Consider the following 17,520-nt stretch of genomic DNA (forward strand, 5'->3'; position numbering starts at 1 on the left):
TTCAGCTTGCCTGTAAGACACTTCCTTTATGACTATTTATGTTTTTAATTTGTCAAACAGGCCTAAAAAATTTCTCATCTTATTTTATTGCTAAGTGATTTAAAAGTTGCAGCACACAAATGCTAATAAATCTGAAACCATAAATAATCATCTTTTGGAGAAAACATTTTAGCAATACAAATAGTCTTATAAGGACTCATTTTGGCTTCAGTTCTTTGATAGGAGAGGATGATGTACGAGTAGGTCCTTCTACACCATTTGCTAAAGATTCCCTTGTCTGTAAACCTTCAGCAGGATAAGGCACCTCTTCCTTGTCAGTTCACGCCAGGGCGACACCATGGTTTCAAGGGTAATCTCCCAGAGGCCTGAGAACTGTGATGCACAGAGATGACACAAAATTGGTATTTAGATTTCCTCCAAATGTCACATGTAGCACATAGTTGGGATATGAAGCATCCCTTATAGAGAAGGCAGCGTCCAAAGGAATAAGCAGGACATGTTTAAATAACACAAATTTCACAGCTGTCCTTTCCTATTCAAATGGTATTAAACACACTGTCATGTTCAATTGAAAACGTTTTATATCTAAAAATATATTGTTGAAACAAATGACACAGTGAGAAATAAGACTGAAATTTATTTTTATAAAATAGTCTATAATTTCAGATACAAAATGCTATATATAACCATACTTAGATAACTTCTAAATATTAAAATTCTAGGATTTATATTTTTAAAAGTTATCTCTGGTGTTTCAAATGCAATGTTTTACAGACTTTAAATGTCTATATTGAATCTTTATGTTTCTTTTTAAAGCTGGATGGAACTGGGCATGAATATATTAATTCTAAAATGGGATTCCTAAAGTCAAGAACTGTGTCTTTGGATAACCTTTCTCAATTTCTTAGAGCCAATGACTTCCTTAAAATTATACTTCATCTCTTTTGAGTAGGTTCCAGTTAGGTTCATGATTTCAGTTTCATTTTCATTTTTTTTATGTTGTTTTCTGATTCCTTTAGGTTATTTTGACATTGCAATTACGTTGTATCATACCGACTCCCCAAACAAGTTGTTCATTGTATGCTGCCGTCCAGTATATCACTGAAATATAACCTAAAGGAAGAAATTAGACTTCTTGCTTCAACTTCCCTTAAACATCAGTAACAATTTCAATCATAACGATTGCCAGATTTGTACTTTTTATTCTGGATTCCTAATTATATGGGATGATTGAAGATAATTCAAAAGTGTTTCAGAATCACCTACTGCCAAGATTCTGGAAAATGTCTTTTGCAAAATGGAATGTTCATGCTCTGAGGACTCCATTACATCCGCACTGGCACGCTCTGCGTGCCTTTATGGAATGGGAGGGTAAAGGACTTGTTCGTCGTAACTAATGTGGTGATGCCACCACTGCCCTGCCACTCAGTTAGTCAACAAATACGAGGAAACAATTCTGTTTTACTTTTGGTTATATATATCTGTATATTGTTGCTTTCTAAATATAAACAGTATAAACTCAGGAGAAGCAGGCTGATGACTATTTAAATGTTATGGTCATTTTTGTGTAGCTCTTATAAAAGTGTTCCAGACCATGAGCATCTACATCTGAATAATGAAAGGAAATAATGTTTCCTAAGAAGTCTCTAAAATGAGCAATGTTTTAATAGATGGTTTAGTTCTCAAATAGCTTTTTCTTTTAAACTCATTTGTTGTATGGAGCTAGTAAATAAGATAAATTCTTGGTTTGTTTTATAAAATAGCAAGTATTAAATATTTACTCCACTCCCATGCTTGAGACTTTGATAACTCTTGTCCTTACCCTTATTTGCAAAGAAATAGTTGGATATCTTGATTTCTTTCTACTTAAGTTAATAATAACCAGCTGCAATAACCAGTATTTGTAAGTGCGTGCACACACACACAGAATAACAATAAAATAAAAAGGTCTATTAGGGGAGTATGTTAAAAACTTCATTACAGAGAGATGGCCAAGAAGGAGAACCATGACTCCTTTCTCCATTTTTATAAGACAGAGTATTTATAAAACGTAGTATTCTGCAAGGCCATGGAGTTGTATGTTTTTTTCCATTGGTACCACTCTTTGTTTCTTTTTGCATATGCATCTACAGGGTCTACATCTACAGGCAAATAAGGACTGTGAAGCCAGTAAGTTACTTTTGGCTACTTCTGTCATGTTGATCAGGTGAGAAAAATCTGGGATTCACATTAGGAGCCCTTCTGAATAGTTTAATTCCTTGACAGCTCCCCTTAGCTGTCAGCTACGCCATGGATATTGTCCATGTGCACTTTGAGGTAGTCATTCCTTGTAAACTTCTTATGGCAAAACTGGCATTCTGCCAGTGGACGATTGGGATTATGAGTCATCTTGTGTCGGATCAGCATTTTCTTCAGGCTAAAAGCCAAGTCACAAACCTAGAAAAGACCCAAAGATACCAACCACATTAAATTGAAAAACCTGAAGACACACCAATTTATCATTTATGTAAGATACATTATGCAAATTCCTACTATCAAGTACGTAGTGATAGGCATAAAAACACAAACTGCTCTTGGAATAAATAGGGTTTCATGCCCAAAATAATGGATAAAGAAAATTAATTACAGTTCAAAACCAAGAGTTACTTGCATTTAATTTTGTCCTCTGTGCCCTGCCCCAATCACCCTCCTCTCCCCTGGCTGCTGGATTTAAACATCTCTAGAGAAACAACTCCCTGGAAACAATAACTTTCTTACCATAATGGAGTGTATTTGTCATTTTACATTAAACTTCTTAAGCAAAATGCTTTACGGTCTAGATGACATCCCTCCATGTGGCATAAATGGCACAAGACATTTCTCACCAGTGCTCCTTTCAATTCAGTCCCACTTGTAAAGTAAAAGGTTAACACTGCTTTAAACATAAGCAGAAATTTATGACCCACTATTCCATTTCTTATTTTTTATTATCTACACTTTAACTAAAGAATATAACACGTTTACTTGTCATAAGCTCTGCCACAACCACACCTGGCCCAACATACATTAAATAGCCTGATAATTTAAAATACTAAATTAACACAGAAGATGTAAGGCATAAACTATCCAAGTTATAAAAGGACCTGAAATGGAATTCAAAGTTTGATGACATTATTCACACAAATTCCATTTACACAAAATTCTTCAAAAGCACATCCACTGTACAATAAGGCATGCTTAAATAATGTGAAAACACCATGAAAAACATAATGAATGTAATGAGAGAGGAAATGGCTTGTAAAAATATTAAAAGCAAACGAAATCTGCTCTCTCTCTATAGAGGAAGGACGACTGACATTCACAGCAACAGGAAACTCAGAAAGGCGCAGGCCCCTAATGTGGAAAGGAGGGAGAGTGACGGGTCGCAAGCAGCAGCGCGGCATGGCAGAACGAACACAGGCTGTGAAGTCAGACCACTTTCCCAGGCAGTCTGCTCTGACCTCCCAGTTTAAACCTGAGACTTGCCATCCTCTCTGGGTCCCCTTTACTCTGCTCAAATTTACTTTTCACACAGTATTTGTCACCTTCTGACTCACTACAGTTAATTCACCTGCTCCCTTGTTTGCTGTCTGTCTCCAGCACAGCTCTGTGAGAGCCCCAGCTCTGTGTGAAGGCAGGGATCTCTGTGTATTTGTTAACTAGGGTCTTCTAGGGGCGAGGCAATCTGTGGAGTGAGCACTCCATCAGGATTTGTTGAAGAACCAACTTGAGTTTGAATTCTGATTCTAACACTCACTAAGGAAGTTTAAACAGACAAAGTATCGATTTTAACTTCAGTTCCCTCACCTGTAAAATCACAATAATGGTAGTTACCTTACAGGAGTATTAAGATTAAATAAAATAGTCTATGTAAATGGGTATGATATTGCAAACACTTAAATGTTAGTGCCTATTTTTTTTCTTTCATCTTCTCGAGCAAGAAGTATCATCAGCAGGTTGGAAAGAGTAGAGTAATGTTAACACAGGGGGCCAAAAGCCACCAGAGGTGGAATAGAGAGAAAACACAGTTATTTTAAAGAGTGGCAGTCCCTCGAATATCCAAGTAATTTTGCAAGCAAATAGGATAATTTCCCAAAACAAACACAATGCATCCAATTAATCTCAGAAGATGACATTTTTCTTTAGGAATAGTTTGTAAGCATATGCTTTGTAATCATAATTAAAAACAGAGGAAATACCTTTAACACAACTAAAGAACAAAGCCAAGTCCACATAATAGAAATCGAGGCGGGGGGAGGAAAGACTCAGAGAAACGTGAAAGAGCATAAATATGATAATACACTATAAATATATGAATTATGATATTGATATAAAAGAATTAAGTATCCTTATTAAAAGATAAGACTCTGAAATTTTGGTAAGGAGTAAAATGCAAACAGATAATGTATTTAAGAAATACATGTACAAAAAAATAACACACAGACACACAAAGACAACTTTTAAAGGAAGGTTAGAATGTGCATAAAAATGTACAAAATGATGCTGACAAAGTGTGACTGGTACTGAGTAGAACTCCCTCAAAAGCATCTTGGACAGACGGAGACAGCAAGCCTTTGAAGACCCAGGAGTACCACCTGTGTGAATATCTCCTTGTCCAAGTTTTATATACAGGATGCTTACACAGAGTTATTTATAAAATTGAAATATTACAAATGACTTACTTGTCCAGAGTTAGTAGTTATATTCATTTTGATATAATCAGATACGGAAATATTTTTCAGCTGTTAAAAAAAGGTCATGATTTTAAAATATTTATTTATTATCCAAGTCTTGCTCTATTGCCCTGGCTAAAGTGCTACAGCATCAGCCTAGCTCACAGCAACCGCAAACTCCTGGGCTCAAGCAATCCTCCTGCCTCAGCCTCCTGAGTAGCTGGGACTACAGGCACGTGCCACACGCCCAGCTAATTTTTTCTATTTTTAGTAGAGATGGGGTCTGACTCTTGTTCAGGCTGGGACTTCAACACCCCTCTGACTAAAAAGGACCGATCCTCCAAACAGAAAATAAACAAAGAAACAATGGACTTAAACAGAATTCTAGAACAAAAATGGGCCTGACACACATTTACAGAACATTTTACCCAAAAACCACTGAAAATACGTTTTTCTCATCACCTCATGGGACATTCTTTAAGACTGACCATATCCTAGGCCGCAAAACATGTCTCAAAAACTTTAAAAAAAATAGAAATCATACCATGCATCTTCTCCGACCACAGTGGAATAAAATTAGAAATCAACTTCAACAGAAACTCTCTTCTCTACACAAAGTCATGGAAACTAAACAACTTTCTGCTGAATGATTATCGGGTCAAGGAGAAAATTAAGATGGAAATCAAAAGATACTTTGAACTAAATGATATAGGGGACACAAGTTATCAAAATCTGTGGGACACAGCTAAAGCAGTCCTGAGAGGAAAATTTATATTCATAAATGCCTACATCCAAAAGACAGAAAGATCACAAACCAACAATCTAATGAATCATCTCAAAGAAATGGAAAAGGGTGAGCAAACCAATCCCAATCTCTACACACATAAACTTGAAAATGGTTAATTTTACTGACAATAGTAGTATTTTTCCTTTCATAAATAAAGTAAACAGCTATGTGAAATAATTCCATTTCAATTCAAATGTCACAAGCAGAAAACCTAAATATTTAGCAGTAGCGCTATTTAACATAAAGGAGTCTACATGTATTTTGGAAATTCATGGTTTGGCTTTAACAAAGTAAATATCCACAATCAGTCAAATCTCTGGTTTAACTCTCTTTAACCTGTCAAAGATTTGGGCAGACATATGAAAGCTGCTTCATAGCATGATGCTTTCTAAGATGACTGTTGTGGAAGATTAAAAAACAAAAGGAAAAAAAAGCATTATGCATTTATACCTTGGAAGAACAACTCAATGGCATTAAAACAAGGTGCAAGTATGTCTTAAAGAAAATCAGTTTATTTGCTGCCATGAAACCAAGATAAGTAAGATGACTACAATGTGGTTACATGGATTATGCAATCAAAAGCTATAAACAATACAAGACATTAACAAGCACAGATCAGCACTACAAACACACACACACACACACACAGATGCACACACATACACACACACACAAACACACACCTCCTATTATTGGAGGACACTATAGAAAGAAAAGAAAATCCAAACTCACATCGCACTGAAAAGGCTTTTCTCCAGTGTGCGTCCTCTTGTGCTCGTCCAGCCCTCGCTTCTGGCTGAAGGCCTTGCTGCACTCTGAGCACTTGTACGGCTTCTCCTGCAAGGAAAACATCCAACATGCCAGTGAATGGAGTTGGCTCTGCAGTGAATGCAGAGCCCTCCTTATTAAGGTGTGTGTTGAGGGAGGGATGTGAACTTATCAAGGTCTGTAGGATGCTACAGTAAATTCACAGGGATGCTCTGAGCTGTTTTACGTTTTCAGGGGAAAGAGCAATAATCAACATCTGTTGGACGATGGAGACTACTAGCTCCAGGTGATCGCAGTTTCAACATCAGATTGTGCTACATTTCTGTCCAGGGTGTCCTATCTTTGCACAGCTGGATTTGGGGTGGTTGCTGAGATCTATCTACTTAAATTGAACTCTTGGGTAATTTCTTTTGGTCCAGAGGTGCCATAAAAATTTACTGAGACACTGAGGGGCACCAAATATCCCTTTACTGAGATACCAAGAGAGTCTGGGGAGCTCTGATCTGGATGGTGCATCGTTCACTGTCTCAGACGGATTCCTAGGAAAGAAAACCTCAAAAATAATTTTTCTACAGATTTTGGGGTAAGTTTAAAAACTAGGGCTCAACTGTGATTTATGTATTTTCATGTCTATAACCCAGTATTTTTCCCTGGTGAATGTTCTTTTATAAAATCTAAATTGCTTTTTAAAAATGAGGACTTTTTATCATAAAAACAGTAAAAACCCTCTTAAGGAAAAGACGTCTCTCAAAAGGAAGAGAAAAATGTCCAAGTTCCTTAGCCATCTTTTCTCTTTTTTTTTTTCTTGTGGCCAGGACCATAGTTCATCCTTAGCCATCTTTGATGCTGGAAACTTAATTATATCACCATCTTCTTAGTCTGGATTGAATTGTTAAATAAATTAGTGAATATTGTTCCATTCAAACAGCTGGCAAGTTACTACTTAGTACATCAATAAAAAGTTTTGTTTAGATTTAAGTAAACCTCACAATGAGATTTTTTTTTCAAACATACCTTTAAAAATATTGCTATAACACTCTTTTGGATTTAGGCAGTGTATGTATATGTTTCCTGTTAACAAGCTGTATTTCTATCTTCTTAGTATTAAAAAATTTTAACTTTTTGCAGACCAACAAAACAGTATGTAAATAAGCAGACAGACATAGGTATGCCCCCCAGCTAGCTTAGGAAATCAAATAATCTCATTATATGCACACCTCTTGATGCGCCACCACTCAGAACTGTAGCAGTCTCCCATCAGGAATGACCACTCCCCCAGATATGCTACTTAGCATTTCCTTGCCTTTCTCTATATTTTTACTACCTATATAAGGATGAGACCCCAAGTAAAATATAGTATTACTTTGCTTTTAATAGTATGTAAGTATTATAGTATCATACTGTGTGTATTTTTGTGTGTTCTTGTGAGATGTACTTTCTTATTGCTCAACATTACCTTTATGAGCTTCTAGTCCTCCCGTTAGTTCTGTGAACATGTATAGCTGCTACTCACCAATTTTTAATGCTGTGCAATAACACATTTGATGGACTTATACCACAACTTACTTACACACATTCTTCAGTGACAGATAGCTAAGTTTGTCCCAATTGCTCACTCTTACAAATAACAATGCTCTGAATAATCTTGTGCATGTACGCTTGAACACAGGTGAGGGAAATTCAGTCAGGAACGTATACCTAGAAGTGGGATTGAGTCTTCAACTCTTCTATGAATGGCCAAATAGCTCTGCGAAGTTAAACCATTTTACACCCCAATATTCAATGCATTCTTGGAATTCTATCACTTTATCTTACAAAATTTGAGACTCTCATTCGTTACATGAGTATATATAAATTCAAAACTACTATGTTCTTGGAAAATAGGATCTTTTATGATTCTCACTAGTTACATGAGGGTATATAAATTTAAAACTATTATGTTTTAGAAAATAGGATCTTTTATAATTTTGAAGTGACTTCTTATGTGTAGTAATGGTTTTTTACCTTGAAATTAATGTGGTTGTAATATAGCTAATAAAAGCTTTTTAAAATTAGTATTTGCCTGGTATATCCATCTTTTTGCTTTCAGACAGTCTATATTCTTATGTATGAGAAATGACTCTTGCAAACAGCATGCAATTGCATTTTTTTAATCCAAATTTTTCTATGATCCAAAGATTACATTTTTTTAAGATGGCAATTTTTGCCTCTTTACATTTGCGACTACTGATAATATACTTGAATATATTTCTAACGTTTATTTTGTTCATTGCTTTTATCCTATTTGTTTTTTAAGTTTTTTCCCATATATTTTCTTCCATGTTTTAGATTGATCATTTCCCCCTATACTATTTTAGAAGTTATAAACTGTATTTCTCTCGTTTTAGTTGCTATCCTTAAAATTTTTTATCATGTATGTTTAAAACTAAAGTTTGTTTATGTTTTCCTGCCTCCTGAATACTATGAGTACTGTAGAACGTTCCTGTCTCTTATGTCAGTGTGTAGCAGTATTGTATTTACATCTTGATCTTTAATGCTGGTCTTAGCTGGGGCTGCTATAACAAAATAGCATAGAATGGGTGGCTTACATAGAACAGAAATTTATTTCTCACAGTTCTGGAGGCTGGGATCTGAGATCAGGGTGCCAGCATGGCTAGGTTCTGGTGAAGGCCCTTTTCTGGTTTGCTGACTGCCTGTCCTCACATGGCAGAAAGAAAGAACTTCTTCAGCCCCTTATGAGGGCACTAATCCCACGCACGAGGGCTCCACCCTCATGACCTTATCACCTCCCAAAGTCCCATCCTCCTAATACCATCACAGTGGTCAGGATTTCAACATAAAAATTTGGAGAGTTGTTTCCACATTCTTGCAATAGTGAATTGTGCTGCCATAAACATTCGGGTGCAGATGTCTTTATCGTAGAATGTTTTGTGCTCTTTTGGGTAGATGCCTAATAGTGTTATTGCTGGATCGAATGGTATTTCTATTTTTAGCTCTCCGAGGTATCTCCAAATTCTTTTCCACAGAGGTTGCACTAATTTGCAGTCCCACCAGCAGTGTAGAAGTGTTCCTGTCTCTCCACATCCTCGCCAACATTTGTTGTTTTGTGTTTTTTTGATCGAGGCCAATCTCACCGGGGTTAGGTGATACCTCATTGTAGTTTTGATTTGCATTTCTCTAATGATTAGAGATGTTGAGCATTTTTTTATATGTTTGCTGGCCATTATTCTGTCTTCTTTTGAAAAGTTTCTGTTCATTTCCCTTGCCCATTTGTTGATGGGGTTGTTTGATTTTTTCTTGTTGATTTTTTTGAATTCTAGATAGATTCTGGTTATCAGCCCTTTATTAGATGAGATTACTCAGCCACAAAAAGAATGAAATACTATCATTTACAGTACCATGGGTAGAACAGGAGGCCATTATGTTCAGTGAAATGAGCCAGGCATAGAAAGACAGACATCACATGTTTTCACGCATATGTGGGAGCCATGAAAAAGTAGATATGAAAATGGAGACTAGATTGGTGGTTACCTGAAGCCAGGGAAGGGAAGGGGGTAGAGGGAGAGGAAGTGGGGAAAAAAAGAATATAGATGTATTTGTTACAACTGATCTGCACACTTAAAAATGGTAAAGATGGTTAATTATATTTTACCTTAATAAAAATTAAAAAAAGCAAAAAAAAAAAAATTTGGAGAGAACACATTCAGTCCATTGCAATGCCCAATATGGAATCATAATTATTTTATATAATCAGTGTGGTTTAGCTTTATCTATATTTGCTTTTTTATATACTTGATCTTCCAAGGATCTGCTGGTGGTAAATTGTTTTTATTTGACCAGGAATGACTTTGTTTCTCATTTGTTGAACAAAAGTCTACAAAATCCATTAGATGTATAATAGACTCACTCTATTCTTTATGTCTCTTGACCTCTCTTTACCATTTCCATCTTTTTGTGTTGCTCTCTATATAATTTCTTTAAAATCAGTTGATTGATTCTCTTTTTAGCTATAAATAACTCACTATTTAATAGCTTCCAAGGTTTTAACGTCTGTTAATCTTTAATTTTTAGAAGTTTTATTTGCTTCTTTTCCAATTCAATTTTTTGATACAATCTTATTTTCACTCATGTTTATGCCTATTTAAAAATATTCTGGGCATTTATATAATTTTCTGTATCTGATAAATCATTATCTTAAGTTTTTTGAAAGTCTAGTTCTGCTCTTTGTGGTTTCTCCTGTCTCCTGTTCCTGGCTCCTGTTTCCTTGTGTGTTTCTGGGATTTGAAATCATGAGCTCACGTTTGGTGGTCTTTATCTGTTAACATCCTGTGACCCCTAGGCGGAGGGTAAGTCCCTCCAGACAGCATTTGTGTTTGCTTCTGCCAGGCTCTTTGGGATGCTATCAATCAAAGACCGTTTTAAGTTTATTTCTTGCCTTGGGGATTTTTGGTGAGGCAGGTATTTTAAGTCTGAACTCAAACACAGTTGAGGGAAGGATTGTGGTTACAAACTCAAAGGAGAATGCTTTCCCTAGCCAGCAATTACTCCAAAATGGTTACGTGTCCCAAGTACCAACCTTTCCCAAAGGTAGATTATTTCCAGTCCCCAATTTCATTTTTGAGCATAGCCTTTCTAGGGCCCCAGCACGATGGTGGGACAGGATCCCATTTTGCCCTGTAACCTGAACACACAGCATGTCTCCTTTTGCCTGACACCATTAAAAACCAAGTCTTGAGGTTACCAATACCAACAAACACCCTGCAGATGCCGCATTCTCAACTTGAGCTTATCCCTCTGGTTTTCAGCTCCATTTTTGTTTGTTGAATCCTGGGGGTTACTGTTACTTTTTTTTTACAAGTTCAAATGTTTACTATTTGCTTTATTTTACTCAGTATTAATAGGTGTTCTGCATAGGGCCCTTTTTCCAGTATATGGAGTGTCTACCATGGTGCCAGAAATGAAATTTTATGTATAATTTTAAAGATATAAAAATATATTTTAAATGAATATTCAAAGTCATCAGGAAAAAATTACTGAATTTTCTTTGCAGGCCAACAAACATGATGCACTTTTCCCTGTATTCAGAATAAACACAATCCCTTTTCACATATTGTTATTACCTTTGGCACCTATTACTTCTTCAAATATTCCATAGGTTTTCAAAAAACTTGATAAGGAAAACACAGTTTTAAGTATTTAGATGAGAAATTGCTTGTAGTTGCTAGGATTGCTTATTAAGGCTTTTATTTTATCCAAACGTTTTACTTATATTCTGAAAAACATACACAGATATGCTATTATGGAGTACACAAGAAGAAAAAAGAAAATGTTTTCTTTCCACATTCTATTCGTAAGACCAGAACTTGTGAAGAAATGAGAGGCATGCCACCCGCGGCCCAGCAACAGGTAAGTGCTTGACAAAGAATAAGCAAAGATAAGGCCAACTACTCACACGCCCTTTGAAGAGAGTGAGAAATTTTAGGGAACAGAAGGCAATGAAAATCAAGGCCTGAGCACCATTGACTAAGAACATCCCTTTCACTCCTTCCCAAACTTCTGCTTAGGTGATACTATCTAGGTAAATAACCTAAACTTTGTCCCTACAGATTCTTAAGAGAGTGGTTCCTACTTGGTATATTGAGAATCTGGTAAGGAATGGGGGCTTTGGGGTTTAAAAGAGGTTTAAAAACCCAAATATGTATTAAGCGTTGGTTTAGCTGAATAAATAATGCCTTATACACATATACACACACACACACACACACACACACACATTCACCCACTCACATATTGATAGTTTTCAAATGTTTATAGGTACTGCGGATGATTAATTCAATATACTTCATTTACAAATGTCATTGAAGTCATGTTACCTTTACTTATTCATTTTCTCCTTTGAAAGCTAGGGGATGGAATTTATAATGTTAAAAAGCTTCCTCCAATTTAAAAAGTTTGAGAGTCACAGTTTAAAAAGGGATTCATTTGATTAAGTAATTTTCAATCTGCCAAAACTCCCTCTTCTCTACCTATAACCATTTGAAGCTCAGGGCGTCCCTGGGCTTTTGTCCTAAGAGAAGCTCACAAAGGCCCCACAATCACATTTCTATGTCAGTCTAGCAAAAAAGGTTCTCTGCACCCTTAGGCCAGGACCAAGTAATGTAAGAAGCGGCTGTGTTTGCCCTTCAGATATCTGACTCTCTCCATCCCAGATCTTAAGCAGAGTATACACTATGTCTAAAGATATGACAGAAGAGACAAAATTCCTGAACAATATTGGTCAGACTGTATGGTGCTCCTTGGAAGATCCTCTAAAGCTCACCTTGAAAGGAATTCCAATATATAGTGAATGTCGTCAAAGCAAGTGTTAGAGAATCCCCACTCCAATAAGTAGCACTTACACCAGAGGCAGAGCCAAGAGGTCATAGGTCACATACCTCAAGAGTTAAGAGAACCAAATAAACTGAGATAGGAGAAAATAAATGCATTTCCTGCCACCTCCTCACTTTCCTTACTAATTTCTTCTCGTTACCCGTAATAAGCCGTGTCAAGGAAACAGCGATCCTTACATGGTCATCAGAGTTGGACAGAAAGGAAGGGCACAGAGTGGCTGAGTGGTATAGGGTATAAGATTAGGGAGATACCTACTTCTGTTCCTGCCCCTTTCTCTGAAAATTGTGGCAAAAGTCTTCATTGTCTCTAGAGCATTCCTGAATGTACTTAGTCCTAACTCTCCAGTCCAGAAGGATCCATGCATATGTGCAAGGGTGCGGAAGAACTTCAACTTCTAATCTTCAGTGCCCACCCTTGTCATAAAGCCGAGGATCATGGTGGTCAGGGTGGTCCCATGGTGGTTAACACAGCAAGGAACCATGTGATACAGAAAGCTGAGGACATCATCACAGGCTTTGAGTTCTCATTGTCAAGGCAGCCAGCAGAGCTGAGGCTGAGCTGCCTGCTTCCCTCTCAAGAAAACACTGGAAACATTCCACAGGTGTGTGTGGCTGGAGTGTGTAAGCACGTTTGTATACTGCTGGACTTCCGAGGACTCTACCACTCCTCCCCCCACATGTGAACTCATGCAAATCATTTTAACATTAATCGTATCCTAATTCCATTACTTCTCTTCCTCTTTCTTCACTTCACTATAAAAATTTTTAATATGAGCACAAAATCCAATTCAATAAAGTATTATGGAAATTGTTTATAACACTTTCAGAGTGGAAGATGTAGTATAAATTACACATTTTCGACTCATTAGCTGGATTTAACTAGAGACGAAATGATTAGGTTCTTGATTAATTCTGTTTCTGAATGATTACACAATTTAACTGACAAATAGCTTGTCCTTTGTCAGCATAACTTGGGCACCATTACTAAGTGGAGGCAATCTATTTGTCAGTTAAATTGTATAATCTATCAGAGGCAGAATTAATCAGGAGTCTAATCAGTCTAGCTTTAATCAAATGACGTTTGTCAGAATTCATTCAGAAGGTAGGCTTTACAGAGCTCTATGCCCTGTACCCTATGATATAGCTAATAAAAAGTTATATTTTTGTGTTGCTAATACAAAAGAAAAGTTACTTCAAATGTTATATTTTTTGTCAACATGAACTAAATTAATAAATCCCAACATCATTTGAGAGGGTTCCGTAGAAACAAAGTTACACTTTTGATAAATCTTAGAGGGATCTGAATGTGAAGCCCTTTGAAAGAGAAATTTATTAGAGGCTCTCTCATAGCTTAGCTAAGAATTGCTTACCAAAAGGTAAAAATCATGCCCCAACTTACACAGCCTACCAGAGACAAGGATGGCTCCTCCTTGCATTGTTGGAGGGATCCGTCCAAGGATGAATCATGGGCAGATTATCTATATACAGTAGGTACGTCATCTAAAGATTTCCTGTGGTTGCTTCCTATGGTTTACATTAGACCACAATCAAAGAGAAACAGAAAATATAATAAATGAGCTCGTTCTCTTGTAGTCAGAGGCCAAAGTAAAGGCGTCAGAAAGCCATAGATGCTTAATATATGTTCTTTCATAATAGTGGTAGCCTGACTCCAGCAAAATTAAGAAAGAAAAATTAGTAAGTAATTAAAAGAAGACAGACAGATGTGGTGAGGAAAGTCAGAGCCTGTGGTATTCTGAATATATATAAATGCAGGTTTGCTTAAGACAAGATACAACTTGAGAGTGAAACACTAGCTCTTCTGTTGTTGTATTTTAAGTGAATACACTCGACGGAGTGCATTTGTCTTGCTCAAAGCTGTAACAAAGCCACAGTGTCTGTTCGCACTTAATGAAATAACTTACACGTGAGCAACCTGAATATCAAATACAATTTAAAGAAGAAACTCACCAAACAGGAATCAGATATGGAAGTGAATCTTTGTCTGTCTCTTGCTCGCTCTCTCTCTCTCTCTCTCTCTCTCTCTCTCTCTCTCTCTCACACACACACACACACACACACACACACACACACAAAGATGTATTAGGATATAACAGTTATCTTTTGTTCCAAACTAATTTCATTTGATTACTTTTTCTAGATTAAATTATTTTATAGCTATTAATGTTTACCCTATTATAGTTCAGAAAAATGATATCTTTTGCCAGACGATCATTTCCTTTTTTTTCCTTAGAGACAAGGTCTCACTCTGTCGCCCAGGCTGGAGTGCAATAGCGCAACCACAGCTCACTGCAGCCTTCAACTCCTAGGCTCAAGGGATCCTCCTGCCTCAGCCTCCCAAGTAGCTAGGATCACAGGTATGTGCCACCACACCTGGCACAATTTTTTATTTTTATTTTTTGTAGAGACAGGGTCTCCCTATGTTGCCCAGGCTGATCTCAAATTCCTATCCTCCAGTGATCTTTCCACGTTGGCCTCTCAAAGTGCTGGGATTACAGGCATTTGCACCCAGCCTCATTTCCTATTTCTAAATTTTAGAAAAATCTTTAAAAAGAAACATAAATTTGGTATGAATTTCCTAAATATGAAATTTCTAAATAAACAGAAATTTTATAAATTTCTAGTTTCGCTTTTTTTTTTTTCCACTGCTATAGCAGTAGTTGCTCCTCTCTTACTGGACACACTACAAACTGTGACACGGATGAAATCGGCAACTTATAAACAAAAGGGCTCCATTATATTTTTAAAGGATTTGGGAAAAATTCATTTAATTCTCAAACCTGCTCATCTGCAAAATAGTTTTTTAATTTCCAATGTGGAATATGGAGCCTCAAGTGTAAGGATGATCACATATAGTCAGTCTTAGTCTCTTTCCAGCCCGCACCCTGGCAAGACCCATTTGCCAAACCTTCCCCAGACAAGGCACAGAGCAGCTTAAACCCTCCACTGTCGTCTAGAGCAGGGTTCCTCACTGCAGCATTGCTGACATTTAGGGCCAGATGATGCTTTGTTCTGGGAACTGTCCTGTGCACCCACTAGATGTTGGATTTAAGCAGATTACCACACTCTTCCCCACCACAACTCCACCCTAGTTGTGACAACCCAAAACATCTCTAGGCATTGCCAAATATCCCCCCAGGGGGCGAAATCACAGACGCACTAGATAGACAAGGATTCTCAAACTATCCGCACTAGATAGACAAAGATTCTCAAACTATCCGTAATGAAAGACTGTATTTTTCCCACTCTGTTAGAGTGATACTTTTATAAAATATAATAAAAATGAATTGCTAGAAAAATTATCACGTACTTGAATGTTGTCGCAATGTCAAAATGCTGTAAGAGTTGTGAACACTACCTCACAACGACTTTACTTACCACAGACCAGAAACAAAGAGTTTGCAGGCTGCCACTGGTCTAGAATACAAATGTCTTTGATCACGATATGCCCATAATTCAATTTTATCTTCATTTAGGTGAACAAATTCTATAATACACCTTATAAAAGGATATTTACCATCAAAATTACACCTACACCTTGAATTAAATATCATTTCAATTTTACACGTATAAATTCAAGTTTTATGTCTGGGGTGGGGTAGTGGGGAGGTAATAAATGAGGAAAGAATTAATGCTTATTGAAGTTGGCTAGGGATAGATACGTGAAGATTCATTATTCTACTCTCTCTACTTCCATAGGTTTGCGATTTTCCTTCTAAATACTTAAAACAATTTAAACTGCTTTTATGTTATTCTAAAACTTACAACATTACCATTCTCCCTCTGCTTCAGAGGTCCTAACTATCTCCATCTAGGGGAACCATTCTTGATATTAGGAAGAAGGACCATGTAAACGGTAAGCTGGCTGAAGAATCAGAAGCGCCACCTTGCCTGCCTGCTCAGAGACAGCCCAGCACTTCAGCGACTGCCTCGCTGTCAGCCACGGAAACACGGCCTCGTGCATGACCGAGTCCCAAAACCCAGCCCCACTCTCCCCTAGTCCCAAATTCCCAGGCTGTTCACATGTGTTGGGGCTGAGGGGCTTCTTGTACCACCGAGTATCGGTGTAACTGGGTCAACATTTGCACCTCACGTGGCACTTCACACACTAGATCCTCCAAGAATAAAACAGAGCTCCAGACAGACCCATGGTGGCCCTGATCACTGACCAGAGGTCAGCCTCGACCTGTGCCCCTCAGTGCAGTAGAGACTGTGAAACCCATTCTAATATTTTCAGATTCTTCCACTTTCCTAGATGCCAGGTAAAATCAGTAATCTTCCCTCAGTAAGATTGGCTTGGTGACCAAAAGATGACTACCTGCCTTTATAAAACATCAAATTGGCAACAGAATTGCAGGTGAAATTTAGAGGAGGGTTTGCAAGTGTGGCTCCAGGGATTTCTGTTGCACATAGCTATGGGGACAGATCTACAGCTCAGCGTGCAGCATGTCATATATCTAACAGTTCCTCTTAATGGCCCTGTTTCTGAAAGTGCATGTGCCACCAGCTGCATACAATCAAAATACACTGAGTTTCCCTCTAACAAGCAGCCTTGCCTAGAAAACTTCTTTTACAGATGTTTATAGCTTTTGTGGCTTTTTATTCACCATCTTATTTTTATAGCTGGTGTGATCTTTCAACATATGACAAAACATACACATGGCCTAGTAAACAATGCACCTAAAAATTATAACTCTTAGGAAGCCTACAGAAAGGTAGGAGAATATTTAGAGCAGGTTTCGACATAACACATCCATAATTGGTTTTGCATTGTAGCTAATGGAAAACACACTTTCTGTAAACTAGGAAAATGAATTGCACAATCCATATATAGAAAACTAAAAATAAGCACAGTAAATAGGATATA

At 37.2% G+C, this 17,520-nt stretch overlaps 1 protein-coding gene across 2 annotated transcripts in view; it reads right to left on the bottom strand.

Moving 5' to 3' along the window:
• Positions 1–1,940: 1,940 nt before the first annotated feature.
• PRDM5 (PR domain containing 5) overlaps positions 1,941–17,520 on the bottom strand; it is a 134,579-nt gene continuing 118,999 nt past the window's right edge. For both annotated transcript variants that reach the window (XM_012645374.1, XM_012645373.1), the window contains 2 exons: positions 6,211–6,315; positions 1,941–2,436 (listed from right to left, as the gene is read on the bottom strand). In XM_012645374.1, coding sequence (XP_012500828.1) covers positions 2,272–2,436; positions 6,211–6,315 — 270 coding nt within the window. In that variant the 3' untranslated portion in view covers positions 1,941–2,271. The remainder of the gene's footprint in view (positions 2,437–6,210; positions 6,316–17,520) is intronic.

Source organism: Propithecus coquereli, unplaced genomic scaffold, assembly GCF_000956105.1.
Source record: "Propithecus coquereli isolate 6110/MARCELLA unplaced genomic scaffold, Pcoq_1.0 Scaffold232, whole genome shotgun sequence".
NCBI lineage: Eukaryota > Metazoa > Chordata > Mammalia > Primates > Indriidae > Propithecus > Propithecus coquereli.